The 26,609-nt window shown below is 42.2% G+C and overlaps 14 protein-coding genes across 14 annotated transcripts; 8 read left to right on the plus strand and 6 right to left on the minus strand.

The window, feature by feature from the left end:
• Positions 1-208: 208 nt before the first annotated feature.
• VTP21DRAFT_4480 (uncharacterized protein) lies at positions 209-981 on the minus strand (the record flags this gene model as incomplete). Its single annotated transcript, XM_069394896.1, has 3 exons — positions 209-257; positions 356-636; positions 802-981. The coding sequence occupies 3 exons, from the start codon at positions 979-981 to the stop codon at positions 209-211; spliced, it is 510 nt and encodes a 169-aa protein (XP_069256088.1).
• Positions 982-1,416: 435 nt separating this feature from the next.
• On the minus strand, positions 1,417-2,681 carry VTP21DRAFT_4481 (uncharacterized protein; the record flags this gene model as incomplete). Its single annotated transcript, XM_069394897.1, has 6 exons — positions 1,417-1,593; positions 1,646-1,738; positions 1,800-1,909; positions 1,976-2,318; positions 2,393-2,519; positions 2,587-2,681. 6 exons carry the CDS (start codon positions 2,679-2,681, stop codon positions 1,417-1,419), a joined length of 945 nt encoding a protein of 314 aa, XP_069256089.1.
• A 192-nt stretch (positions 2,682-2,873) lies between these two features.
• VTP21DRAFT_4482 (uncharacterized protein) lies at positions 2,874-5,003 on the plus strand (the record flags this gene model as incomplete). The annotated part of the gene is made up of 4 exons (XM_069394898.1): positions 2,874-3,703; positions 3,768-3,954; positions 4,028-4,786; positions 4,860-5,003. The coding sequence occupies 4 exons, from the start codon at positions 2,874-2,876 to the stop codon at positions 5,001-5,003; spliced, it is 1,920 nt and encodes a 639-aa protein (XP_069256090.1).
• Positions 5,004-5,291: 288 nt separating this feature from the next.
• On the minus strand, positions 5,292-6,296 carry VTP21DRAFT_4483 (uncharacterized protein; the record flags this gene model as incomplete). The annotated part of the gene is made up of 5 exons (XM_069394899.1): positions 5,292-5,429; positions 5,494-5,589; positions 5,652-5,822; positions 5,886-5,964; positions 6,025-6,296. 5 exons carry the CDS (start codon positions 6,294-6,296, stop codon positions 5,292-5,294), a joined length of 756 nt encoding a protein of 251 aa, XP_069256091.1.
• A 186-nt stretch (positions 6,297-6,482) lies between these two features.
• On the plus strand, positions 6,483-9,443 carry VTP21DRAFT_4484 (uncharacterized protein; the record flags this gene model as incomplete). The annotated part of the gene is made up of 10 exons (XM_069394900.1): positions 6,483-6,673; positions 6,765-6,915; positions 6,978-7,114; positions 7,191-7,343; positions 7,407-7,556; positions 7,615-7,693; positions 7,755-8,037; positions 8,100-8,424; positions 8,486-8,828; positions 8,898-9,443. The coding sequence occupies 10 exons, from the start codon at positions 6,483-6,485 to the stop codon at positions 9,441-9,443; spliced, it is 2,358 nt and encodes a 785-aa protein (XP_069256092.1).
• A 458-nt stretch (positions 9,444-9,901) lies between these two features.
• On the plus strand, positions 9,902-11,430 carry VTP21DRAFT_4485 (uncharacterized protein; the record flags this gene model as incomplete). The annotated part of the gene is made up of 5 exons (XM_069394901.1): positions 9,902-9,937; positions 10,052-10,120; positions 10,209-10,314; positions 10,374-10,825; positions 10,885-11,430. The coding sequence occupies 5 exons, from the start codon at positions 9,902-9,904 to the stop codon at positions 11,428-11,430; spliced, it is 1,209 nt and encodes a 402-aa protein (XP_069256093.1).
• A 165-nt stretch (positions 11,431-11,595) lies between these two features.
• VTP21DRAFT_4486 (uncharacterized protein) lies at positions 11,596-13,020 on the minus strand (the record flags this gene model as incomplete). Its single annotated transcript, XM_069394902.1, has 4 exons — positions 11,596-12,152; positions 12,215-12,319; positions 12,389-12,619; positions 12,678-13,020. The coding sequence occupies 4 exons, from the start codon at positions 13,018-13,020 to the stop codon at positions 11,596-11,598; spliced, it is 1,236 nt and encodes a 411-aa protein (XP_069256094.1).
• A 216-nt stretch (positions 13,021-13,236) lies between these two features.
• On the plus strand, positions 13,237-15,027 carry VTP21DRAFT_4487 (uncharacterized protein; the record flags this gene model as incomplete). Its single annotated transcript, XM_069394903.1, has 6 exons — positions 13,237-13,377; positions 13,450-13,611; positions 13,687-13,775; positions 13,849-14,090; positions 14,154-14,543; positions 14,621-15,027. The coding sequence occupies 6 exons, from the start codon at positions 13,237-13,239 to the stop codon at positions 15,025-15,027; spliced, it is 1,431 nt and encodes a 476-aa protein (XP_069256095.1).
• A 97-nt stretch (positions 15,028-15,124) lies between these two features.
• On the plus strand, positions 15,125-16,962 carry VTP21DRAFT_4488 (uncharacterized protein; the record flags this gene model as incomplete). Its single annotated transcript, XM_069394904.1, has 9 exons — positions 15,125-15,185; positions 15,313-15,363; positions 15,447-15,581; positions 15,643-15,761; positions 15,832-16,290; positions 16,388-16,461; positions 16,538-16,641; positions 16,696-16,867; positions 16,947-16,962. 9 exons carry the CDS (start codon positions 15,125-15,127, stop codon positions 16,960-16,962), a joined length of 1,191 nt encoding a protein of 396 aa, XP_069256096.1.
• A 265-nt stretch (positions 16,963-17,227) lies between these two features.
• VTP21DRAFT_4489 (uncharacterized protein) lies at positions 17,228-17,636 on the minus strand (the record flags this gene model as incomplete). Its single annotated transcript, XM_069394905.1, has 2 exons — positions 17,228-17,402; positions 17,500-17,636. The coding sequence occupies 2 exons, from the start codon at positions 17,634-17,636 to the stop codon at positions 17,228-17,230; spliced, it is 312 nt and encodes a 103-aa protein (XP_069256097.1).
• A 5-nt stretch (positions 17,637-17,641) lies between these two features.
• VTP21DRAFT_4490 (uncharacterized protein) lies at positions 17,642-18,372 on the plus strand (the record flags this gene model as incomplete). Its single annotated transcript, XM_069394907.1, has 2 exons — positions 17,642-18,154; positions 18,277-18,372. The coding sequence occupies 2 exons, from the start codon at positions 17,642-17,644 to the stop codon at positions 18,370-18,372; spliced, it is 609 nt and encodes a 202-aa protein (XP_069256098.1).
• Positions 18,373-18,968: 596 nt separating this feature from the next.
• Positions 18,969-20,344, plus strand: VTP21DRAFT_4491 (uncharacterized protein; the record flags this gene model as incomplete). Its single annotated transcript, XM_069394908.1, has 2 exons — positions 18,969-19,189; positions 19,261-20,344. 2 exons carry the CDS (start codon positions 18,969-18,971, stop codon positions 20,342-20,344), a joined length of 1,305 nt encoding a protein of 434 aa, XP_069256099.1.
• Positions 20,345-21,289: 945 nt separating this feature from the next.
• VTP21DRAFT_4492 (uncharacterized protein) lies at positions 21,290-23,225 on the minus strand (the record flags this gene model as incomplete). The annotated part of the gene is made up of 2 exons (XM_069394909.1): positions 21,290-22,305; positions 22,385-23,225. 2 exons carry the CDS (start codon positions 23,223-23,225, stop codon positions 21,290-21,292), a joined length of 1,857 nt encoding a protein of 618 aa, XP_069256100.1.
• A 1,753-nt stretch (positions 23,226-24,978) lies between these two features.
• Positions 24,979-26,313, plus strand: VTP21DRAFT_4493 (uncharacterized protein; the record flags this gene model as incomplete). The annotated part of the gene is made up of 1 exon (XM_069394910.1): positions 24,979-26,313. One exon carries the CDS (start codon positions 24,979-24,981, stop codon positions 26,311-26,313), a length of 1,335 nt encoding a protein of 444 aa, XP_069256101.1.
• Between the last annotated feature and the right edge of the window lie 296 nt (positions 26,314-26,609).

A 26,609-nucleotide genomic window follows, 5' to 3' on the forward strand; every position in this document is an offset into this window, starting at 1 on the left:
GGATTTATCTGTATCTTTGAAAAACTGCATAGTATGGCTGACATTGAGTAAATTTTGTTGACTCCTGTTAATTTTAATAGCATGAAAGCAGCTAGTATCTCTTTATATAGCCAAAATAAAATATTAAAGAGTTTAAATAGTTTTAATATGAGTCAAAGAATCACACAGTATTAGGGAGAATAAAAGTAGAAGCGCCCAAGTTATTCTATTAATTGCTATCGTATTCAATAAAAAGCTGCCCGCGGATGTATACGTTCCTACCATCTCTCCACATGAACATCCAACAGTTGAGTTTATAAATTCCCTAACAGATTCAGCACATAATTTTGCTACATATAAACAGGGATCGGGTGACGGTTTAGAGAGTGCGCCTGAAGTAGCCTTCGCTGGATTAGAGTCCAATGCCGTATTATTAGAATTAATCGAATTGGGCAAATTGGATGAGGCCATGTGTGCTTCCGACGAGGATTGTTCGGCAATTGTGAAGGTATCACTCATGCATACTACAGCCTCAGTTGTAACGTCATAGAGAGAGATCACATAGTTCTGAGAAGGCTGGAGCTTGGTGTCTTTGGGGATGGCCCAGTTATAACTTTGTTTTGCTGCGGATACCGAATCAGCTAGTATTGCAACTACCTATTTCAAATGAGCTCTACATTTCCTATGCTAACACAAACTCAAGACTACTCACTTTGTATGGCTTAGCTAGCGATAATATAATCTGTTAAGCGGAAAGGTAGATAGTTTGATAATATTATTAGCTAAATTCAATTTTAGTGTCCTTGCGCAAATTTTTCGTACTCGAAATCTAATTGTATCAAGGCTCGAAGAAGCAGAGTCGTCCTGTGGCTCCCAGAGAACAGTGGCTATTTGACCGGGGCGCCACAATGTATTTTCGGTGGGAGACACGATCGCAAATTTTTGCCCTAGTACTGGTATTGGTAAAGATAATAATAATAAGAGAACTTTATAGCTGTTCATGTTCACTAACTAAAAGTTTTTAAGTAATGTTACAATGGAAAAACATTTGATGGTATAAACTTTTATGTAACTCTTATATATTACCTGTAATAATTTTGGAAATGATATCATACCTTGGAGTACTGAAATTTCAATATGGACGGAATTTATGGCATTTCATTTATTATCTGTTAATTTTTTCATGTAACAGAGTTGATTTAAAGGATTACGAAAATAACGAGCGTCATTCTCCTTTAGCTTTAAGATCTTAAGTGTCAGTTCAAGAACGAATCTTTATGATGCCAGTTGCAAATATAGATTGGTTTCTATTGAAAAAAACGTCCCATTCATCGAATCAAATAGTGTCCCCTCAATATCAATAAAATACACAAAATAAAAATACCTCATGGAAAGGAATACAAATTGAATGAATATTTGAAATACTACAGCTACAGTTTAATTGCTATCTTCAAGATTTCGAACTACGTATGGTGGCTGAGGGATATCGAGTGAAGGAATTAGTGTATATGAGATATTTGATGGGGTTAAAGCAGGATCTGATTGTCCAGGTGGAAGAACGTGATATTGTTCGCGTTTTATGTTATCGCGGTACAAATAGAATTGGACGAATATCTATAAACTACTCGAGTGAGTACGGTTCAAAACATTTCAACGAAGACACTACCGTAATATCAAAGAACAGGGTCCCCAAACTCCCTAAAAAAAAGGGTAGACTTGCAAGTAGATAGCTGGCTTCAAGGGAATGTAGCAAAATCGACTTTTTATGTGGGGTATAAATAAACAAATCCACACTGCAAAATAAATATTAAGATATTCACCAGGCAATAGCTAACATTCCCTAGAACGCTGAAATAGAACATGGATAATGAGAGACCTTCGCAAGACCGAGAGCGAAAGTTTTTTATAATTTGGGGGATTCTTGAGGTTACTTGAGTGAAATATCGAAATTAGCAAAATTCGCTCATATTGAACAAAAGTGAATATCATAGCTCACCATATAAGAATGCGGATGCCCAAGGGATTACAACTCTTAGCGATTTTATTAGATAGTCCTTTCCTTCGCTCCCCATCCACATACGGCTCCAAATCAATCCAGTGAAAATACACGCATTACAAAATATAATCAAATTAATTTTGTAATAATGAACTGGGTTCGATCTGGCATTTCCCTTGTCCAGCAAAGATGTTGATTCGGAGTTAGACGATGCCGCGGAATAACTTGCAATGCTCGATACTGAGCCAGCACTATCACGATGCACTGTTCTTCTCTTTCTATAATAAAGGACTTGGAGAATAAGTATGATATCCGCAACAACGTAGTATCCCGCAAGGAGGAACTATAGTTGAGGAAGTATACCAAGTGTCAGAATTATCTAGAGAGGAATTAGATAGAGGGAGAAAATAATTGTACCATCGTGAAGAGCAAGTCAGTTATCACCACGCCAATAATATTCAGCGTATCTCCCACTAGCCATAGTAGGATGAATGAGAGGGACAGGCCTTCTCCGCTCTTCCTGAGATAATTCTCTAGCATTTGACTTTACAGGCATATGGTAATAATTGAGTGCGTGGAATATAATAATAGATAAATGAGCTTCGTCTTACGGTGTGTAGACACATATCCAGCAAGCTATACTTAAGTAGCCAGCGATAGCCGAAGCGTCAAGATGGGTGGAGTTCCAAGGAAGCATGAGGAGCATCAGAAGAATTAAGGGAAAAAAATTACTGATTAGTCCAGTCACGCATATTTCACATATTGCGCGAAAGGATGACCCTTAACCATTAATGGATTAAAAAAAATGCTCTAACTGTTGAGCAACCAATAAGTATATAAGTTCTGTCACGTTTTTTTCTGCATTTTCAACCATCCACCTTAACCTCATGCTGTAGCAATGGATTTGCATTCGCCCACACGTAGCGATGCGAGCGATCGGGATGCTGATAACAAAAAGGAGTTCACAGAAGAGCATCTTGAGGAAGTCTCCCGCAATATTCAGAGACTTGAACGCTTTCTACAGAAGAAAGATCTGAATGTTATTACGACACCTGGGATGGACTCCGAGCTCGTTAAAAAGGTGTCTCAGCACCTTGCCCAGGATGTAGGACCTTTTTCCGGCTCTAAAGAACCACTTTCAACTAGTGTCGCCATCCCTCCTGATCCTTCGATTGATGGTAATGATTCTGAAGACGCATTTGCAGGTCCAAGCGATGCTACGCGTACCGCTTATGATCTTCAAGGTGCAGATGTTGTGAATGACATCTACAAATGGCATCAAACACACACACCCTTAAAGCAAGACTCTAACATTCGATCTAAATCATTTTACATACCTCGAAATCACGAACACTCTGATGCACTTGCAAACCTCAACCAACCGGGTGGATTCCGTCGCTTCTTTCTCTACAATCAAGCACGACAGTCGGGTCTCTCATTTGCGCCGAAGACCAAACACTTTATAGAATTTCTAGCAGTTAGTCAACTATATGATTTATTCGCTGGAGAGGACCTGGAAGATACAGAAGAAGATTCGACCACGACCACGACTGACGAGATCTCATCAACTCTACCCTCATCCGTTACTACAGAGGAGACTCCACTCTTGATTCGGAGGATAAGTCGTAAAAATCTAGATGAAGATCATGGAAAAGCTTCGTATGGGAAGACTGTATTTATGCTATTCAAGGCTTTCATCGCGAGTGGGATCCTGTTTCTTCCAAAAGCGTGAGTAGAACTCTGTTGCTAATATCTCTCATCGTGTTCGCTTGACCTGTATAACCCTTTTTAGCTTTAAAAATGGCGGGATTGTATTTTCAACAGTAGCGATGGTGGTCGTAGCAATTCTATCAACTTGGTCATTCCTACTTCTGGTTGAGTGTCGAAAAGTGGTTCCAGGGGGGTATGGGGAAATCGGTGGACATCTTTATGGGAGTTGGGCCAAGTGGGCTGTCCTTTTCTCCATCGCGTCTTCACAGGTAATCTTGGAATGATTTTCACCTTTAGTCGTTCATCGGATTTATATTGATATTTTCTCGCTTTATATCTTAGCTTGGTTTCGTGTGCGGATTTCTTGTTTTCATTGCGGAGAATCTTCAAGAAGTTATTCTTTCTATCACTAGCCAGAGGCTCTATGTCGAAGAAGGGGCTCTGATTGTCGTTGCAATGTTAATCCTTATGGGCCTTAGTCTGATTCGTAAATTGCAACGACTTTCCTGGGCTGCAATATTTTCTGACACTCTCATTATAACGGGTCTCTCTTATCTTTACATCTATACATCTTCGAAGATCATTACTGAGGGAATCGCCCCTGGCATCCTCACTTTTAATCCAAAATCTTTCGGCATATTCATTGGAACCTCTGTCTTTTCATATGAGGGGATTGGTTTGATAATCCCAATTCACCAAACAATGCGTGATCCATCAAAGTTTCCGAGAGCACTGGTGACAGTTATCACATGCGTGTGTATCCTCTTAATAGCTTCTGGCGGCCTGGGCTACCTCGCATTCGGAGAGGATGTGCAGACAATCGTGCTACATAATCTTAATCCAGGTCCGGGCAAAGATATCGTACAGCTTTTGTATGTGATTGCCGTGATGCTCACTGCGCCACTTGCGCTTTTCCCTGCAACTCGAATAATCGAGACGGGGATTTTCCACACCCGCTCTGGGCGCCATAACCCTAGAATCAAGTGGTTGAAAAATGCTGGGCGGATTGGAGTTGTATCATGTGTAGCTTGGGTTGCATATTCGTGCGCGCCCCACTTAGACTTGTTTATATCGTTTTTGGGGAGTTTCGCATGTGTCCCGGTAAGTATTATTTGCACAAGGGTTTAGCTATTTCCTGCAACATTGATGAATGCGTCTTTATCTATGATGCCAGCTCTCACTCATATATCCTCCGCTTTTCCATCTCAAAGCCATTGCCAATACAACACTCACTAAATCACTTGACGTTTTTCTAATTTTCATTGGGATTTGCACCATGATATTTACTATGTCGGTAACGCTTTCCACCTGGAATTGATTGTGGATATCATCTGCATTATCCTCAAAATTTTGATTTTTGTTAGAGCATTTCACGTGTTTTGTATATGCTATATTTAACTGTTATTTATCGCTGATATTTTGTTGAACTAAACCATAATATCTTTGATTCTGAGTGGATCCTCAAGTGATAATATATATTTATATTTTTAGTGATGATTTTAATACTGTTGATATTCCATAAAGATAAAAAAAGAAAAGATAAATACAACAAAACAAAATAAAATCTTTACAAGCTGGAAAATATAGACTATGTACTTCAAGTGAATCACAGGGACTTGACGAAGGCCTCTAATAAATCGTTAAAGTGCTTTAGCTCTCCAAGAAATCCTGCATTTTCTGGGATGCCATCTACTCCGCTCCCACAGCGGTCTATTAGACTCGCGGCTAGACCATCCACTCCATCCTATTCACAAATGAGATTGTTTGTATTTGATAAAACTGTAAGTTAGTTTGTACGTATATGGTACCTTTTCGAACCGAGCGTCAGTAGAATAATCCCCGTTAAGAGCCGAGGTTCTCAGAATTTCCAGGTCAGTCAGGAAACTGTGCGCTTGCTCCAGTTGCTATCCGATTATAAAATCATTGTTAAAAAGCTTTTTGAGATATGAAGAAGGGAGGGGCTAACATTTCTGCGTCTCTCTTCTTGATGAAAATCTCGCCGGGATGCCTCAAGGTCTTGTAGTACTTCTTCTCTTCGCTTTTGCATATTGAGAAGATCTTGACGCACTTGGCGTTTATGAATTCTGGCCCTGCGGAGGGAAGTTCGAAGTAGCGAGTGTTCATCAAGAAGATCGCTCTAATAATAATAGAAAAAGAATCAGCAATTCAAAATAAAACAATTGCAGATGCAATAATCTACCTGTTCAATAAGTCGGATCTCTAGTTCTTTTCGAAAAAGATCGGCGGCTTTGCGAATCAAGTTATCTTCCACGCTTACCCTTTTCAATGAAATGTATTTAGAGGAAAATACAGATATATATAATCTATGTAATACATACATATACTCATCAATGGCAGTAAATATCTTGTCTCCAACAACATCAATCTCATTTACTTCCTCCTCTTTCTTAATACCCTCTCGTTTTTTCGTCAGTTTATGCACGCGTATATCGACCATTCCGGGTCTTGGTAACTTGCGAGGACGAGGGCGATCACTATATTCATCATCAGAAAAGGCATCGCTATCTCCCCCGCCACCAGGTGAGCCAAGAGATGAGAGATCATCCTCTCCATCAGTATCATTTGCATATCTTTTTAGTCTTGAAGTCATTAATCACAACAGAGTTTATGAATGAAGCAATATCTGAGCGAAATTTCAATTTCGCGTCAATTGTCCTACAGTATTCCCAATTTTCATAAAAATCAAATGTATTTTGCGCGTTCTCCACATTTTTCAAAGTACAATCTCCAAATTCCTTTTGTTCTCGAAATCTTGACTCGTATTTTCCTCCCGACAATGCACTTCCGAATCAAACATGCCTATTTGATTAACAACTGTTACCCCAAAGCCTCAAATGAGAAGGGACCAAAGCCAAGTGAACTTTCCTACCTCACCTTCTATGCAAGCTCACGCCCTGCTAAACTCACCAAAGTTGGCAAATACCTCGAACGCAAGGTGAAACGAGATGTGGCAAAAAATCGAGTGCAGTATGTTTTGTGCTCATTGTTTAATGCTTTATATTAACTATATACATTAATGACATTATTACCATGCCTTTTCTTCACCTTATGCCGCCAGAGATAATCAGGTATCTTTGGATATAATGAAGGCTTTGGTCGAAGAGTGCAAGCGTGACCTTAATCTATTTTCGAAAAATATTGTCGCCATAATTGATGATATTATCGATACCCGAGAACTAGATACACTGGTGCCTCGTGCATGCGACCTTGTATGTTAAAATTTCTACGAAATGATATTAAGTGCTTATCCCACTCTCTCGAAATTGTATAGTTTGTTCTGTTCACCAAATACAACAACGGAGCCGTTTTGGGCATGGACACCGAGCTCACGGGTGCATACATACGTCTGATTGAGAAGTTTTCAAAGTTTGCTACGAATAAATCTAGCGATAGCACAATTCGCATAAAGTATAGTATTACTATTTGAAATTAACTTGAATTATTATTGAAGCTTAGAGAACCCTTTTCCTTAAAAAAAAAACAGAGGCCGATTCATTGGCCTAAAGGCTCTTCACGCAGTTGCTTCTTCTGATCCTCTATTTTCGTCTGACGCAGCTGCAGAGCTCGAACCGATACTTCTAGCGGTTTTTACCAATCTTTTGGACGCAGAAGGAAAACTTACTGAGCTTCAGAAAAGGTCTTATTTCACTCGTATTCAATTCTTTTTGTAAAGAATATAGACATGTATTATATCATATAGGAATTCTGAAAGCATGCTTGTTCCCGACAATATCGTTGACCCGGAGAGCCAGATTGAAGATATCCAATTACTATCATTGCAGGTGCTAACGATGTTACTCAGAAAGTCAAATGCAGTTGATATAATAAGGTCATTGGAACCAATTACTAAGTAAGAAGACTGACAAAAATAATATCTATATATCCGAAATCTAATCAATACTTTCAAGATTTTTGGATAAAAATGAAAAGTGGTGGCCACCGAATTTTGCTATAGAGTTAATGCAAGTGTTTGCAACGGGTCTTCAGGTAACCAATAATAGCCTCTGCTTTATTGTCGAATTTTCTTAGTTATTCATTTAATTTTTAGCCTCAGTACCGCTACATGTTGGTTTCGGACATCCTACGCCGTCTCGATACTAGCTTTGATCGAAAAATCACTGAACGAAACGCCTCACTCGTGTCGATCCTTGCCTCAATGCTTACCAGTGACTATAACTTTGTTGGCCTCTCTGTCCTTGAAGTACTGAATTCTTTGCTCCACAATTTTATCGAGAGCCTCAAAGGTACAAAGTTCCGGGAAGAGCCTGTGGAAGAAAAGAAAAGTCTATCTATGGAATACTCGATCCATCAAGGCTTAGTGAAATCAATTGGTAAAGTAATTTATTTGTGCCTTTTAGCTTCTCACCTCATACATGCTCGACCAAATATTTAGGAGGCCTGGCTGGTCAAATTTATTATAGCAACCAAGTCAACGATGTCATCTCTCATATAATCTCCAAGTTAAGGGCAAATACAACTCTTGAAGAGGTAGACGGCGTTCCAATTGGCCAACTACGCAGGGCTCTACTTAGATGTCTCCAGGTGATAATTACAACAAATCAAGAGGCCTTGCTCTCATCACAGGAAGACGAAACCACTTTTCGACTTCCATTTGCACTTGACATCTGGACGCCGACCGTGAGTTTATGCACGGATTCAGATTATTCAACCAGATTGATATATTCGGAAACGCTGCTAATGTTGCTGAATAGCCATAGGTTTGTATGCATTTAATCACTCTTGATGGTTCTGCACACAGACTAAATATTCAATCGATAGAATTAAGAGTGGCTTGCTTACCGACCAATATTTTACCTCAACAAAAGATCGCCAATTCCGACTCACCCTCCATACGCAGCTCATCGCCTATGCTATGATCTCTAGTTCCAAACCTGCAGATTTCGCGGCGATTCGCTTGATATTGCGGGAATTGCTCGAAAACTTCGAAGAGGACGAAGCAGTCAAATGCGTGCCACTCCTATTTAAATTGCAAAATATATGTGTTGAGGAGCGACTCATAGGAAATGTACGGCAGCGAGTTTTGAGCACGATCATTTTGCAGCATATGCTACTTATTGCAAACGTGTTAGACTCACAGGAACTAAAATCATATCTCGAAGAAGTAAGTTTTAGAGATTTATTTTGAGGAAATAAGATTAAACAAAATTTATATCTCCTGGTCGACCCATAGGCGCAAAAACAGAGAATGAGTGATAACCAATGGATTGATTTCTATGAGGACGTTTCCTCCTCACAGCTTCGGACACTTCCTAGCAGTTTTGAATCTGTTGAATCTGCTGACCAACCACCCGTTACACATTGGATATCACGCGAAGCCTTAGTCCGGGCTATTATGCGCGACTCGCGTGTGAGGGATGAAGAAGAGGTTGAAGAGGCCTTGAGCCAGGAGTTTGGCGTGCGTGAGGTTGGAATCTGGCGAAAGCAAGATTTTCGAATCAGATCAAGCTTTGTTGCTGCTGGAATTGACTTGCGCAATCGATCGCCACTCCCTCTAGATACACCACGGAATTCCTCAATTAAGGTAGAAAATTTGCGAGAAGCACTCGAGACAGGAGTTGAATCACCGAGGCGAGAGGGATACGAGGAGAACCAAGAAGCTCCTCAACAGCCAAAGGGACCACGAAAGAGCGAAGTAGGACGACTACTGGATCTGATCAGCGTGCAGAATGAGGGTGAAGGAACATCACTAATTAATCCGCCATATCGCACCGCTTAATTGCCTTGAAATAAATAACCGATATATTTCGTTTAATTATTTACTCTAATCTTAATTGCTATATATTACACTTGTTACAGCTATTATTTATTTGAAAATGTCTTGATTAAGCACAAAAAAAAATTAAAGGTACTTTTTCAGGTGTATTTTATCATCGTATATTTTGAATGCTATTTTGTATCCCTAAATACTAAGCGCAATTAGCTCTCTTAATGCAACCCCATTTATTAGCTTCTGTTTCGTTCAAAAATATTAGTGGAAGGTAGATTCGCTGATATAAAGATATTCATTTTTTTAAATAATAATCGCCTATATTTGAAAAATAGAAATAAAAATAAAGCATGTAGTGAAGATTTAAGCTGGTGGCAAAGAGAAAAATTTGCATCCAATTCGAGGCAGAGAAAAATAGAATCGCTGTACCGTAACTAATCTCGTTTCATCTACTACACGCAATCAAGATGGCGGCAAGCAAATACGCAAATCTGCCGGATATTGTACGTAATATTTTGAACGGTCCATTTCTAGTATTCCGATGGCTCCATCCTATAATTTGTGGGCTTTATGTTTGAAATTAGAAGAATGATAGATAACTTTTAATGATAAAATAGGACACGCAAAATGAAATTTATGAAACTCCAGATATTGAAGTCTCCCGCATACCAAATATCGATAATGAGGTTTGCTTTAGTATCAAAATATAAAGGGTTGTCATTGGTAATTGTTAACGCGTCATCCATTATAATTTCGTGAATGACTTTTCAATAGATTGAACCATATGAAGAGGAGACAGAGGATATTGAGCGCAAGAAAATTTCTATTCGAGATGCTACTGAGCGGTTTAAAAATTCCACAGTGGATGCAAGGGATGCATGTGAGCATCTTATATTGTATCAATACGTTTGATTTACCAGACTTAACAATTTCTTATAGACTTTTCCGATCAATTATTACGGCGGAAACGCGGGATTCGTACACTCGCTTGCAAAGAAAAATCAGAATCCCATCAAGAAACGCCCACCCAGCGCTTAAAACGATTAGCTTTTGAAATTCGCGAACTTAGCGATCTGGTGAACACAGAACACTCCCTTTCTGAACCAGACATCTCTAACCAAATATCGCAGCTTCAATACGATTTGGATAAAGTCAGCGTGCTTGTTGGAGAGACGGCAGATGGAATGCTGGCAAAAGAAAAGGAGCATGCTAGATTTTTAATTAAGCGACTTGAAGAGCTCGAACAAGCAGGCAGTGATAAGAAGGAGAAAGAGTTAAGGGCAGTAGCTCAATCAAAAGAGCAACATTCTACTAAAGCGTCACGGTTAAAGGAGAGGGTAGAGAACTTAGAAAGTGCCTTGGGGTCAATAAGTGGACTATTAGAAGAGAGCGTGAGTGTTTCAGGCTATCCTTATTCAATCCCGATATATTATTGATTTTTATGATGTAGCCGACTCTCATCAACAATAGTCTCATTGCAACTGTGGAAAAGCTTGAGCATCAACTCTCTGTACTTACCCAGCCGCGGCAGATTGAAGGTATTGCACGGCGTATCAAGCTTCTAATGGCGGAACTCGAGCAAGCAGCTGAATTACAGGCGGCTAAAGAAGCCAACGCGAACCTTGATGAATCGTCAGAGTCACAATCAGGAAACATACATGCTGTAGAGCATATTAAAGAGAACGAAAAGCTTATCGAGCATCTATCCACTCAGCTTGAGGGCTTTGACTCGCTTCTCCCTATTACATCTGCACTGCTTGTCCGGCTACAGACGTTGCAGCCTCTGCATATAGAGGCGGAGAAGGTTGGGGAATCAGTGCGTACCCTTTCAGGAGAGCAATCTTTACTCAAGGACGAAACACGATCGTTGACAGAAACATGTGCAAGAGTGGAACAAAGTCTAAGGGAAAATGAAGAGGGAGTTAGAAAAAATATTGCGGTGATCGATGAGAGAATCGCGAGAATCTCCGAGAGAATCAGTAGGCTATCAAAATAGCTCAATAAATAAATTTTACCGGTGCATTTCTCTTGTTTGATTCCATGTTATTTTTATATATGTTCTACCCTGCACTATTTTCCATACGCATTAGTTCGCTCTCGGATAGATTTGGGGTATACGTTTAAATGGATTTAATTAATTAACAAGCCATTACAATACAATCTACTCCAATATTTTTACAATATCAGAACTAATAGCTGCCACTCTCTTTGAATGGGGGAAGGCGTTACGCTTCTCACTTAGAAGTCTCTGAACATCTAGCACTGCAGCTAGATCGGAAAGGAAATTATCGGGCGAGAGAAATAGGAAATTGGCAAGTGAGCATATCAGGCGATATAAAGTCTCTTCCTCCAGTTCAACTTCAATGCCACGCACAATTACGCTGACACACTCCACTACCCAATCGCCCTCAAGCTCCTCCTCCACTTTTTCCGTGCTTTTCTGGCCTTTGTGTCTTTTTCTACGCTCCCCGATCCAGGCTGCAAAATTGAAAGCGAGTGAAGCGGCAGTCAAGCGCACCTGAGAGTCGGGCACATTTGTTAGAGTAGATATAAGAAGTGTAGTGATAGCACTGCGATAGCCAGGGGTGATGAGGAACTGAGTTGCAAGTGGTGGATGAGCAAAAAGGTTGCAGGCAATCCGGAGTATCATGATATGAACTGGTTTGGGAATATCTTGGGTTTCGTTTACAAGTTTAAAGATACGTAGAAGCGGATCCACTGTAGAGTTATATTAGAATTAATGAAAATAAACTGATGAAATAAATGGGCAATGAAAATACCATTGAGCAGATAGTATTCTCCAACCGGTGGATTTAATAAAAGAAGCCTCTGAATGTCGTAGAGAGGAAAATGGTTGACTAGAGGCATGGAATTGCAAAGTAACACTATATGAAAGCTCGGTTATCTTTCTTTTCTAAATACTTACTATATATCAAATATGTTGACGCATTTACCAAATAAATTATTCCATGAATTTACGTTAAACTCCCCATCCTTTGGGTTGGATATATATATCTTAGTGTATTGAAGCGTATTTTTATCAGCTTGGCTGAGCGATATGTTGTTCTCCGCAATAAGTGCGTTCAATTTGATAAATATAGCATCAGCATTTACGTTGGTGAACAAGATGGGGGCATTTGAGATAGAATGGAGTTGAGGCAGATGCAATTTGGTATGAGAATGTGCTAGAGTATAAAGAATTAAAAAAAATGACGACGGAGGATTACATTAACATGAACTCACGAGGATATGCGCTAAAGAGTGCCAGCTGGATCCCTGTAGCCAATTCACGCGGATCTGCCCCTGAAAATTGATGAACTTTTTCACCTCCATTTGCAAAGAACATAAAAGTCGGGGTCGCCCTAACTCCATATTGCACACCTGCATCATGCACCATTCCAACATCCACTTTTACGGCAGTAATAGGATATTCCGCCTGCTCTACTAATCGATTAAATTCTGGCTCTATTGTACGGCAGGGCGGACAAGTCACTGATGTGAAAAAGACAGCAGCTGCACGGCTAGTCGACACTAGTGAAGTGAGCTCTACTGCAGAGTATGGATTGTGGATCTTGGGCATATTCATCTAGATCTACCACTAAAAAATAAACTAAAATCGCTCAAGAGAATTAGGGGGTTGAGAAAGCTTCATAAAAATTTCTAAAATGGGCTATTTTATTCTTTTTCGACTTCAGCCATTTGACTAATAGTTGTCTCCAGTTTCGAGAGTATTTCCATATAAAAAATTCTCTGCTTATGACTGGAAAAAATCCAATAGGAAAAATCCATAACAATTAAGAGAATGTCAAAAAATGATTTAGAAAATTGGGCCGTTGATCGGCTGAGCATATTTCTCGGTCTTGACACCGAAACTCTGACAAGCCAGGTGATGCCTTACGTTATGCGAATTTCTGGACCGGAGCAGACCGTCGAGCACCTACAGGTATATATATATCATTGCATTGAATTATCGCTTCCAAAGCTATAACAATGCACTTTTATTTCTTATTAATAGGAATTGCTGGGGACAACCCCAGATGCTGCACTTTTTATTCAAGAATTTGTTGAGCGTCGATTTCCTCCTCAGAACATTTCCAAAAATACTACTCCAGCAACAACAGCTAGATCGCCTCTATTAAACGAGGGAGCTTTTACCAACAACTCTAAAATGTGGGATGTACGTAGAAAGTTTTTTTCAAAATGATTTGGCAATTGCATGATAATCCAGTTTATAATTCATTGTAATGTATAGATCGACGCGCAAACACCAAAGGCTCCAGCATGGGCGAATGAAAAAAATGTATACCGAAAGAAAGAGCAAGAAGAAGTATATTTTGTAGGGTGAGGCCAATATAACAATAATGTTCACGTCGAAGCATGTTCAATATGTATATATTTTATTGATTTTATCAAGGGGGAAAAAGAGCAGACCTAAAGAAAAAGAATCTGTCAGTGAATCCTCTCCGGAACTCCCACATCCCGCACCCACAACGAATCTGCCCTCGATCAAGCCTGAAGAAGGCGTAAAAAAGAATAAGAAAACTGGAAAATCTAGCCTGGTCAATGCAGATTTAGAGAAAGCATTACGAGAACTTGACCTTGCAAGCGACAGCGGAGGTGGTGCGGGACGGAGGCGCAAAGCTTGTAATTGCATGGGTAAATTCATTCGATCTGCTCGTTCGTAGTTTCCTGGATTGACAACACTCAACATATAATTAGCAACAAAACACCCACTCCTTACCGTTGCACCTAATTGTCTGTCTTGTGGGAAGATCATCTGCACACATGAAGGCCCCGGTCCTTGTACCTTCTGTGGAACCCCAATCCTTTCCCGGGAGCAACAGCTAAATCTGCTTGCAGAGTTGAAACGCGAAAGACAGCTCGCTAAAATGGAACAACACAACCAGGCTCGAAAAAAGAACCGCACAGGCCCAGCTGGTACTGTACCTTACGCTGCGAAAGTGAGTGGAGAAGGGTTGTTGGGGGGCTACAGTAGTAACAGTGGTGGAGAAGGCGATGACGAGGAGGCCGCAAGGCTGAATGCCGAGCTACACAAAGAGAAATTGTTAGAATATCAACGGACAAGTGCTCAGCGTAGCAAAATTATTGGTAAATGATTTTAATTAGCAATGTGATCTGAATAGTTTTGGTTGAACAATTCATCCTAAATGAACATCATGCCATAGACCAAGCTACCGAGTTCACCCTACCATCCGATACTCCAAATCGCTGGCTATCGCCACAAGAGAAAGCTCTAGAGCTCAAGAAGGCGCAGAAAAACCAGCTTAAGCTGAACGCGCCGCGTCGTCGAGTGATGACGTTGGATATGGCCAACCGACGGGTGACTATGCAGGAAGCACCCGTGGAATCTGATGAGGAAGAGGATGAAGAAATATATGAAGACGGTGGAAAAGATAAATTAGCTAGAGAAAACCAAACGAATAGAAATCCCCTCCTAAAGAAACCAGTAGAAAACCTGCGATTCATCTCTTCCGGAGCTCTCAATACAATCTCGCCGGTCCATGCTCAGTCAGTCAGCAAGCCTCCAAGAGTGCAGGACGGAGAGGAAACCGAAGTCTACGGTTTGGCCTAACTCAGCATCGAGTAATGCCTTTTTTATTTTCGTTATGAAACCAAATTGTTCAGTTATTACGTTGTAACCAGTCAAGATCTTTGCGGTCTTAGCGCTAATGCCCTCCACGTGGCAACTCTGGACCAATCAGGTGGCATTGCCTTTATTTTGGGTTTATTGTCATTTAATAAACACTTTGGATTTGTGCTCGATTTATTTTTCACCGGGAATTCTTTTCTCATTGAATCATTTTCTCTCATTCAAATCAACCGATCAATCGAGTGAATTAATAATTTCATTGTCTAGATTCATTTTCTGCACCATTTCATTTCGTTTCCATTTGCATTTTCACCTCAGGTAAAATAGCGATTGACTCTACCCTACCTCAACAAACTTTATTTATAATACTTTTTGGAAATCCTATCCCTCGTGTTTTGCAGATATATTTTCGATTACCATGGGTTGCTGTATGAGTACTGATGATGTGGACGGGCGCAGAAAGAATGAAGAGATCGACAACCAGTTGAAGAGGGACCGGCAAAACTTGAGAAACGAAGTAAAGCTCTTGCTGCTAGGTGCGTTGTCCATTGCGTTGTTTATATTTATTCCGCCTTATTCATGCCTTCGGAATACTAGGTGCCGGTGAATCAGGAAAGTCGACTATTTTGAAGCAGATGAAGCTAATCCACGACGGTGGATACACAACTGATGAGCGCGAGTCCTTCAAGGAGATCATATTTTCCAACACTGTGCAGGTAATTTATTTCCCAAAGGGAATTCCATCGCCTAGGCGCTTGTGAGCTCATCCTGATTGAATGGATCTAGTCAATGCGGGTTATCCTTGATGCGATGGAGCAAATGGGCATTGAGTTTTCCAATCCTGCTAGCCAGTACCATGCCAACTCGATTCTTCAACTCCCACCTCAAATTGAAAACGACTATCTTCCTGCCAAGATCGGCGTAGCAATCAGCGAGCTCTGGCAAGACTCTGGGGTGCGCACCTGCTTTAATCGCAGTCGTGAATATCAACTTAATGACTCCGCAGCCTATTATTTCGATTCCATTGAGCGTATTTCTCATCCTAACTACATCCCAACCGATCAAGATGTATTGAGATCGCGTGTGAAGACCACGGGTATCACAGAGACTACCTTCCGGATTGGGGAATTAACCTACCGCATGTTCGATGTGGGTGGACAGCGTTCCGAGCGTAAAAAGTGGATTCACTGTTTTGAGAATGTTACTGCTATTATCTTCCTTGTTGCCATTTCAGAGTATGATCAGGTTAGATATCCTGCTCCTAGAAAAGTTTGCATCGGCCCCTGGCTTACTCCCCCTCCCCCCACCCCTGGGAATACTCTTTATTTTTTTTAAAAAAAAGGTACTTCGCGAGGACGAGTCTGTGAACCGTATACAAGAAGCTTTGGCCCTATTTGACTCCATCTGTAACTCAAGGTGAGAAACGAATGTCGTTACTCCATCTTTATTCTTAGATGATGGATGACTAATCCCTTTTTAATATATTACATAGATGGTTTGTGAACACGAGCATTATTCTCTTCTTGAACAAGATCGACTTATTTAGGTCGAAGCTTTCGGTTAGCCCACTCAAGAACTATTTCCCTGATTATGAAGGTAATCCTGACAAATTTAGGCCATGCGATGAAAGCGACCCTGACTTTTTGATAGGAGGAGATAACTATGAGTTTGCCTGTGAGTACATGCGAGAGCGCTTTATCACACTTAACCAGTCTGAGCAGAAGCAGGTGTACACCCACTTCACCTGCGCTACCGACACGCGGCAAGTTCAGTTTGTATTCACCGCAGTATCTGACATTATCATACAAACCAATCTCAGATCGTAAGTAGATTCAAATCGATGTCATTTTCCTCGAGCAAAACCAATTTACAATTGGATTTCTTTTTTTTTATATTTCTAGCTGTGGCCTAATCTAAGTTATTTGGGGAAGGGAAGATGTGGTTTTGTATCCTCAGAATCCTATATGGGGACAATTTGAGGGAAAAGCTAAAAAATACTCCCAATATAAGATTCTAAGATATTCTACTTTTATGTCTATTTGATATTTTATGATTCAACCATATTTTTATTTTTGTGATCCTTTCCGCTTAAAATTTTTATCCCATCCATGACTTCATTTTTTTTAACTATTTAGATATCCAATAATCCACCCCGGCCTTTTTATTCATTACTGTTCACCTACTATTCTAATAGAATTTCTTTAATATTAAGAACATTGACAGGCACACGAGGTGGTAGTAGGGCGAAGGGGGAAAGTGGGCTTAGAGAATCTCTGGCGAGGATCATAACATCCTTGTGAGGGGAGGGTCGAATTTGCCTAAACTTCAATGCATTTGATGCGGAGTGGCGGAGCCACCTGATCAGAAATGGTATATTGGATGACTAAAATGCTCTCAGAAGCCCAGCTCTGGCCCTTCAGAGTTCAAGGAGAAAAGATTCCTCGTCTAAATTACCTTAACCCAGAACTCTCGGCTGAAATTCTCCTTGGAGGTTTCACAGGTTCATATGGTGAATAGGTTGGAGCGCAAAGAGACGGTTGAGATTCAGCCAAGCTAGGTTTCGTGCTGAAAATCGGTCCAACATTCCCCATACTCTATGGGAAAAAACTTTGTACCGCCACACCATCACGTCGACAGTGGTCGGGGTCGGCCGATGAAAGCCGGTGAGGGAGTCCGTCCTTACAGAGCCCAATATGATGCATTGCAAAACAACGTTACCAATGGGTGGACTACCGTAGCGCAAAGCCGAACGAAACCTATGCAGCCGACTCCGCAAGTCCGAATGGCCGCATTGCATCGAAAGGTGGCCGTGTCTCCTAACAACGAGGTATCGCTCCCCCTCCAGCCACCAGGAGCAAACACGAGCCGATGGTCGCGGAAGGCAGAGCTTCCAGAGAAACGCCTCTCTGAGCCCTTGTCTAGCTTGCTCTCGGGCGGCGGCCGTCTAGTTCGCGATTATGCACGGATATTTGGTTCACCCGCTCTCGCTTTAATAGATGCTGGCCGTGTGTTTTCTCTGCTTGCATTGCTAGGCGTAGTGGCCCGAAAACAAGAGCCAGGAAAAAAAACACGGGCTAATAATGCCCATAAGCATCGCGTTAGATCTCAGGTGACTCGAAACCGGTTTTGTCACTTTGTATTCGCTAGCCTGGTTGAGAGATCTTGCGTTGAGCATATCTATTCCAATGTATAGAATGCTTTTTTAACTTGTCAACTCTAACGGCCCCTTAGGGGGATGCCGAAACTAGGAAAGCACATCGGCCGGCATTGTCACGCGCCTTCACCGATCGGATGGCTACCGGTTTGCCTATCCGGCGAAACAGATAACCTACAAACAAGTATAATCAAGCTGGCAAAAGCCCCCTCTGACGCAACAAACATGCACCAGCGACAGAAGGAAGGAAGGGGCATATTATTAATGGGGCTATTATAATCACTGTTACTCACTTCCCGCTTGTCGTCTCTTGCGAAGTCTAAAAATCTCACCGAGCATATTCGATAGCCACATTCTCAGCGTGCTTATGAAATAGCAAGAGCAGCAATAGAAGGTTGTGATTCATCCTTTTGCCGATACCGGCGGGTTGCGTGTAAACAACCCTAATATACAGCGCTCTATAGAGTTATTAATTGCGTGAGTTCAACACACTATCTGTTTTACCGAATACTCTTGCACAACCAGAATAAAAATCTCCTCCCGTCACCACGGTTTCTTTATTCAGAGCGGGGCGCAGTCCGAAATATATAAAAAACGAAGAATAGATTAAATAGAAACGTGGCCGCTTTTGCGTTTGAAAGTAACTTTTTCCGTCGCTTTGCTGTGTCCGCACTCCTCCACATCCGCGCCAATTCACACTGGGGGCGGATAAACGCATTCCCATTAATTCCTTCAAAATTCCCCTCCTACACCTTCTCCTGAAGCAATAATGCCACTCTCGCCACCGCGGCCGCCAACCTCTCCGCGTCAGAAGTATGCAGCGCTGGCCTGCCTCCAATGCAAGCGTAAAAGGAGAATTTGCAATGGTCAGCGACCATGCAGTCACTGCGACCCACAACTAAATGAATGTATATATCCCCCCTACCCTGATATTTCCCATTCACAGCATTCTACTTCTCGCAGACTTTCAAGCGGTAGCGCATGCGAAACGTGAGGCTCAGCTATCCACGGAGATGAATTAGAATTAGGAATGTGATTAACTGATGATAATAAATACTTAGATGTCGTCGCCGAAAAACAAAATGCGATGGCGGAAGTCCTTGCGGATTTTGTGCTATGAATGGCCACACTTGTGTTAATAATTCAGACCGCCTAAGGAGACGGGCCCTTGGTCAGGGTTCCTTGGACACCGATGCCCTCGAACACCGTCTGCTGAGGCTCGAAAAACTCGTCTCCCACTTAGTGCAGCCCGTGGTGCTTCGCGCGCTAGAGGGCTACTGCACCAAACCTGGGCTGGAGAGCCACGAACGCCAGGAGGCAATTAACGCGATGATGAGCTTGGATGCATCGGCGCTGATGCTTCGTAGTAAAGTGGAAAAACCCCCTCTCTCATCACGCCCCTTAGCCACCAACACAACGGCTGCTTCCTCATCTTCTCAGAAGGCTCCACAGCTGCCCGAGAATGGGGTTCATCACGAAAATGGTCCAACCTCATCCCATGAACCCTATGTCACCTCATCGGGAACGGAAACCCAGCCGGCTGCCTACCCGTCCCCTCCTCTTCCGCAAACATATGCAGTGAACCACGTAACACCTGTATCCCATCCCCCCCCAAACCAATCACCTCAGAATACATCTGCCCATTGGATGCACCCTAAACCCAAATACCAGCCTAATACTGACGCATACAAAAGTGAGCCCTCTTTTTCGCCTACGCAAGGTTCATCCGCTTTATCTCACAACACTGCGTCCGCTTCCATAACACGCACTGTGGCACAAGCCTCTCTTCCTTCTTCGCAGGCCTACGCTAGTGCCAACGCTATCTCTGCACCCTCTGCACCCTCTGCTCCGTCGCTTAATCAAACATACCACTTCCCACAACGTGACGATGTACCTAAGAGAACCGGAGCAGTCATATCATCGGAACCAGCTACACTCACAGTCGACATGAGCCGAGTTCCGTTGACCCACAAACTACGTGAGGTTTGGGATGAGACGGATCAGCTCTCACGCACCACCTTCCTCATCCCTTCAACCTCTGCCCCGAATTCGCTCCCGAATTTTCCAAGATCCCACCCGACATCTATATCAATGCAAATGCCTAGCGTAAGAGAGTCAAAGATGTCCATCACCATGGCAAAATAGCATCTGTGTTTTTGGCACTTGGTTATTATTTCTTTGCTTTATGTGTATTATATTGTTGATGTTACCCCTCTTCCACAATAATTACCCTTTAGATATCCTTTTCTCCTGGTTGTTACGCGCCTACACCCCCCTCCCCCCTTTGAAACCTTATTTACGATATTCCACATCAAGAAAGCACTGAGTTATTGTTTATTCCTTTTATTTTTTTTAAGAAAACGGACAATCCTCTATGTAACATGTTTATAAGGAAATAATAAATGAAAATAACAACCTTGTGTAGAAAACAAGCCAGACTTTTATCATCATCGATAGAATTGGATCAATTGGGTTGCAAAAATTGGCCAGAGATCTCTAGTTGCTTTGACTTTGGCAGAACACACTCATTCACACTGAGTTGAAATGGGTTTTCACATTATTTTCTCATGATTACCACACGTTTGAAAAGGCATTTGTGCACCCTTCACACCCCTACATATAAAAAAATAGACAGCTTTTGTGCTTAGCTAATTGCATTCACCTTTTATTAAGCAAAAAGAAAAAAAATAAATATATACTAGAACAAGTCTTGACTTTAACACTTCTAAAAACATTAGTTGGCATTATAAAGTAGAAAAAGAAGTAGAAGTAGAAGAAGAGGAGGAAGAAGAAGAATTCTAAAGTAGGAAGAAGAGGGGAAAAAAAATACAAACCTCTGTCCACTCCAGATTTTTTGAAGAATAAGAGGAATAGTATTGTACAAATACGAGGAGAAAAACACAACATTAAGAGGAAAAAAAAAATGCAAAGATAAGATGCAAAAAAAAAAACAAGAGTAAAGGAAATATATTATATATTTATATATAATATATATAAGTGTGTGTGTTAGATGCCAGATTATATAACATTATTTACTTGCTTAGGGTTGCAACTCTAGATGAACTATAAAATGGCTAATGTGGTAGTGGGTTAGCATTCCCATGCATCAGGAAAGAAGAGAGTTGTTTCAACGGGGTGAGCATTCTGCATCCCACGGCCATTCAAATTGATCCCCATGTCCACTCCGGGGAAGGAGTGCCGCCTCATTGGCTGCATGTCGAGGAAACGCGAGCGATAGGCGTCAAGCGCGATTCGGAGCAGCATGGGGTTATTCGCCAACTTGCTCTGATTCAACCAGGCGAGCTTCCATCCATATTCATTCAGGGCACGCTCCAGCTCAGGTGCCTCGCCATCGCCCTCGAGCGCTCGTGGATAGGCACAGTTTGCGAGCTTGAATTCCTCCGGAATATCGTTCAAATCCACAAGATCCAATGCCACCCGCACACGCATCCGGGTTGGCTCAGCGTCTTCCTCAAGCTGGGCCTCGAAGCACATGAATTTTTGAGGAATGGAAACAGAAAGCCGGTTGTCCATGTTAAGCCGGTGAAGCTCATCCGCTTCAGCCCCACTGATTTCCGCACTTTCCCCGCTACCGCTCTCCCCCTCTGCACCCCCCACGCTGAACTCTTCATTTTCAAACCCTACCGACCGCGATCCGTTCTCTTCTAGGTACTGCAGCCTCGCGTTCTTGTACACGACTCCGTCCTCGGACCGCGAATGACGCTTTCGAAGGGTCCCATTCTTCAGTTTCTCTTGTCTCACAACGCGGCGAGACCGCATTTCGGGACATCTGTTCCGGTAGCTGTCCACCGCACGCTGCAGCAGGCCTCGGCGCGCCCCAAGGACCTCGGGGTTCAAATGAGCCAGCTTCCACCCAAGCACATTACAGCTGCTCTCGTACTCCCAGCGATTGCCCGTATAGTGTTCGGGGGCGCAGTATGCACGGGGATATAGGCAGTTCTCCCGCCGGAATTCAGAGTCAATTTGGTCAACCCGTACGTGATCAATATCCGCTCTGATCCGATATCGGATATTCTGACCCTTGACCGAATACGTGAAGGAAATGTATTCGATGCCATCGAGGACTTCTGTCACGGGCATGGTGGCTATATCACAGAGCAATAAAGCACATAAATAGAGCCGTCGGGTATTTTTACAACCAGGTTTCTCCAGGGTTATATTTACCAGGCAGCGCGTGGTTGGGCTTGGGCCCCGATGCGCGACGCAGGCGCCTTTTCTTCTCGGCAAGTGAAATGGAAAAAGAGTTGCTACTTGAAAGTATCGATGAGTCCGAGCAGGCGGAGGTGCGGCGCTTGTCTTTGGGTGGGCGCCCCACTCGTTTCTTCACAGGAGCATTGACAGCCGCCGCCAATGAGGCAGGTGTCACGTTAGAAAGCACACTATTCCCGTTGGTCGTTGCAGAGGGCGGAACAAAACTGTTGGCCCCGAAGGAAGTCGGGGGTATTCCATTGTACTCGAAAGGGAGATTCGACCACATTCCCTTGGTCGGCATGACGCCCGTGAGGAACTGATCTGTCGAAGGGGTTACAGGCTCCGAGGCGAAAAAATTTCCGGACAGTACTGTTGACTGTTGTTCCATGTTGTCAAAGACGTCGAAGCCGGAAAAAGGCGCGACAGATCGCGAGGTGATATCGAGCATGGTTCCTCCTAACAGGTCCTGGCTTTTGGATACAGCCAGGTTATTCGGCGGCTGGTTAAGTTGTTGTTGGTCGTCGGAGGAGTTGTCGGTGCTGGCCAATGAAGCCAGTATGTGCTCTGTTACCGCGTCATGCTCCTGTAAAAGCTCCGTCAGCGTAACACCGCCTTCGACGTGGGAAAGCGACGAGGGATAATTGGAGAAATCCTCGCTGGAAAGAAACTCATTAGAATCACCTGTAGAAAATTGGCAACCAGCGTCGCCACCGAGGTGATAGTGCTGCGAAGAATCGAGTGGAGTTTTATAATCCTCCTGTGGCTGCTGAGGAAAAAGCATGCGGTGATTTTCAAAAGACTCCAGTTTTTCCATGGCTCCTACTCCTTCTTTTTTGGGGAAGAGAAAGTGGACTTGATCAGAGTATGAACCAGAAAAAAAAAGAAAGAATGAAAAGAAATGAGCAAAGTAAAAGGAGGAAATAAAAAAGAAAGGAAAAAACTTTTATTCGAAGAAGAAAAAAGAGAGAAACGAGGAAAGTGCTCGGGGAAATTTCTCAGTGAGCATAAGAGGGAAGGAGCGATCGAGAGGGAAAAAAATTTGAGAGGGGAAAGGGAAATGAAGATCAATCCAAGCAACCGGAACATAAAAAATAGAGTGCGCGCGCTCGTTTCATTTCCTATTATTGAAAGGAACAGAAAAGAAACCCCATAAAAAAGACAAACTTTTCGACTCCCCATAGCGACCCTATTTTCCCTATGTTTAAGGTTGAACATAGTCCACGTAATCTCTTTGTTATCGTCGCAGAGCCCCTTTTCAGTATCCTCCCTAATTCCATTTTCTCATTTTTAATAAATGTCTTCGACTCATTCAACCGAGCATTGCTCTCAGGATGTTCCGAGCTTTATACCCTAGCCTTTCGCCCTATTTCATTTATTTAAAAGCGGTAGAGCTGGAGATTCATTACTGAATTAAGAATGGCTAAACTTCCTCATAAATATTAAATATTTGAAGGCGAAGAAAGTTGGGACGAAGTTTGAGAAATAGGGAGTTAAGAATTCGTATTTAACACATTAAAAGTTTATGCTGCTAGACAGACTAAATTGATGTGCTTGGACATCCACCTGACTAGCGGCCGAAAGGATCGCACGTGGATATACTTTCATTGTACGTTCTTTCCTTCCTTTTATTTACTCGATGGCAATTTGAGTGATGGATTGCGCCGAATTCACAAGTAGGGTTTCTGGAGCTAAACCTTTTGAATATTTAACAGAAAAACCCTTTATATCAAAGAGATATCATCATACTTTGGCAACATACACTGAATATTAGGAATACCTCTAGCTAGAAATGGGTGTGAGCCGAAATATCGCCAAGGGTTCAATCCTATTTTTGTGAAAGCTCTCAACAAACTTATTATCTTACTGACTGGGCGAAAATTGAAGGGTCCTCCAGCCTATCCAAGGAGCTAGCTGAAGGATCTCGCCCCTGGTAAATTATAGCACTTCGCATTTGCTCTTAAGTTTTAGCGGCCGATTGTTTCACATAAGTAACAGATACGTTTACGTCATTTAACTTTTCAGTTTTCAAAATACCCACGATACAACTACGTTTAGTTTTTGGAACAATGATTACCAGGTTAGTTAGAAACTGTCTCTGTTTGTCCCTTTTGGTTCTATTCCATGTTTATGGTAAGCTTACTTGACCAGTGCCGCATATGCTTTGTCGCTTGGCACGCTCTTGTTGCTATCTCGTATATTTGCATTCACCATCTCCCTTCTTCATAGCGGGCCGGAGGGGTTATCACTCAGCTGAGAGTTTAATAATGGATGTCTAAGAAAGAAGAAAAGCGTGCCGATTCATATTGTGCCTTTCTCACACCTCTTCTAATTTAAATGAGAATTATATTTACAACTCGTGAATGCATGATAATATCCTTTCTGACTAGGTAAACTTTTAGGTATTAGTGAATTGAAATGGCTACAAGTAGCTTACAATATATCTCAATTATATACCCTTGAAGGTCATTCACAATCAAATCAATTCCCCTATGACTTTAAGCCACATTTTATTCTATTGACGCGACGAAATAACTCGTGGCGGAATAATTCGTTACTATTTTACATTAATGTCATCTCATCCTCCAGGCGACCAGCAGCCTCATTCTCTTTCTCTCAAGGTAATGCGCCTTTCGAGGCCTACCCTTGCTACCGTTCAGACGTATTACCATGAGAGGAACAGTGACGTCCCAACCTCTGCACCTCTTGAAGAACTCGCGGCGATGGATCCACTTCTCTCTCGCGACCCACCCTCTGAATCCGTCGTAGCAACAGCAACTTCCCAGAGACTTAGTGACTCGTCCATATCTACTGCAAGTCTTGGGTTGTCGCGAGCACTAACGCTGCCAGCTGCATTCGGAACGATTTATTTAGGAGAAACATTCACAGCTTATTCGTGTGTATGTAATGATGATAATGAAGAAATTAGAAATGTGACTCTTAAAGCAGAGATCCAGACTTCATCTCAACGTTTCACACTTCTTGACACAATGGCACAAGCATTACCCTCTTCACACACATTTGAGAACATTTTGTCGCATGAGATCAAAGAGCTTGGCGTTCACATTCTCGTGTGTACAATGTACTATTTATCTCCCGCAGGCGATAAGCGCCACTTCCGAAAGTATTATAAGTTCCAGGCTCTGAATCCATTAGCGGTGAAGACCAAAGTGAATAGCATGGCCGATGGGAAGGTATTTCTCGAGGCGCAGATCCAAAATATTGCGGGTGTACCAATGAAGCTGGAGCGAATGCGATTTGAGCCATCGGAGCCCTTTGAGCACCAAGATTTGAACTATGTAGTCGAAGGAGAGCACTTGCATGCGGATAAAAATAATGGGCAAGGTGAAGGTGAAGTAGCGCGTAATGTTCTGGGAGAGTATGGGTTCCTTGGTCCGCAAGATGTTTACCAATACCTCTATGTCCTTCTACCACGTGCCAACTCTGACAACGACGATAGCCTAGCACGAACAACAAATGCGCTAGGTAAACTTGATATATCCTGGAGGTCAGCATTCGGGGCTTCTGGCCGATTGCAAACCAGCCAACTCACACGTAAGCCGCCACCCGCCGATAATATCGAGGTGGTCGTTTCTCGGGTTCCCGAGGCAGTTTGGCTCGAGAAGCCGTTCAAAATAGCTCTGAAAGCGATTAATCGCTCGGGAGAAAACATGAAACTAGTCTCGGCAGCAGTGAAGCAAAAGATGGGCTCAGTGCTGTTAAATGGGTTATCAACGCATACGCTTGGCGAGGTGGCGCCTGGAAAACAGATCGTATTTGAACTAGAATTTTTCCCGCTCACACCGGGAATACAAAGGCTGGGAGGATTGAGGTTTACTGACTTGGTGTCGGGATATGCTAAGGATGTGAATCACTTGGCGGATGTGTTCGTAATGTTTGAGTAGAGACCTTTATTTTTTTTTTTAGTTCAGAGCAATTCTTGTAATTGGGTGATTCTCCTACCCTCCCTCCCAGTGACTTTATATACATTATTGTAAAATATCAAGACTCTTTATATACATATTTTTGGCTTGATCTCATTCAATGAACAGTATGAAGAGTGCGGTGTAATTTATTGGATTGATCAAATGGCTATGCAATAAAAGACAGAAACATCAAACATCAACATAATACTATAATTACAAAAAGGGCAATATAGGAGGGTGTATATACAGTTCTAAGGGATTAATGAATTAATTAG

The sequence above is a fragment of the Calcarisporiella thermophila genome (genome assembly GCF_041956535.1).
Source record: "Calcarisporiella thermophila strain CBS 279.70 unplaced genomic scaffold VTP21scaffold_2, whole genome shotgun sequence".
NCBI classification, from domain to species: domain Eukaryota; kingdom Fungi; phylum Calcarisporiellomycota; class Calcarisporiellomycetes; order Calcarisporiellales; family Calcarisporiellaceae; genus Calcarisporiella; species Calcarisporiella thermophila.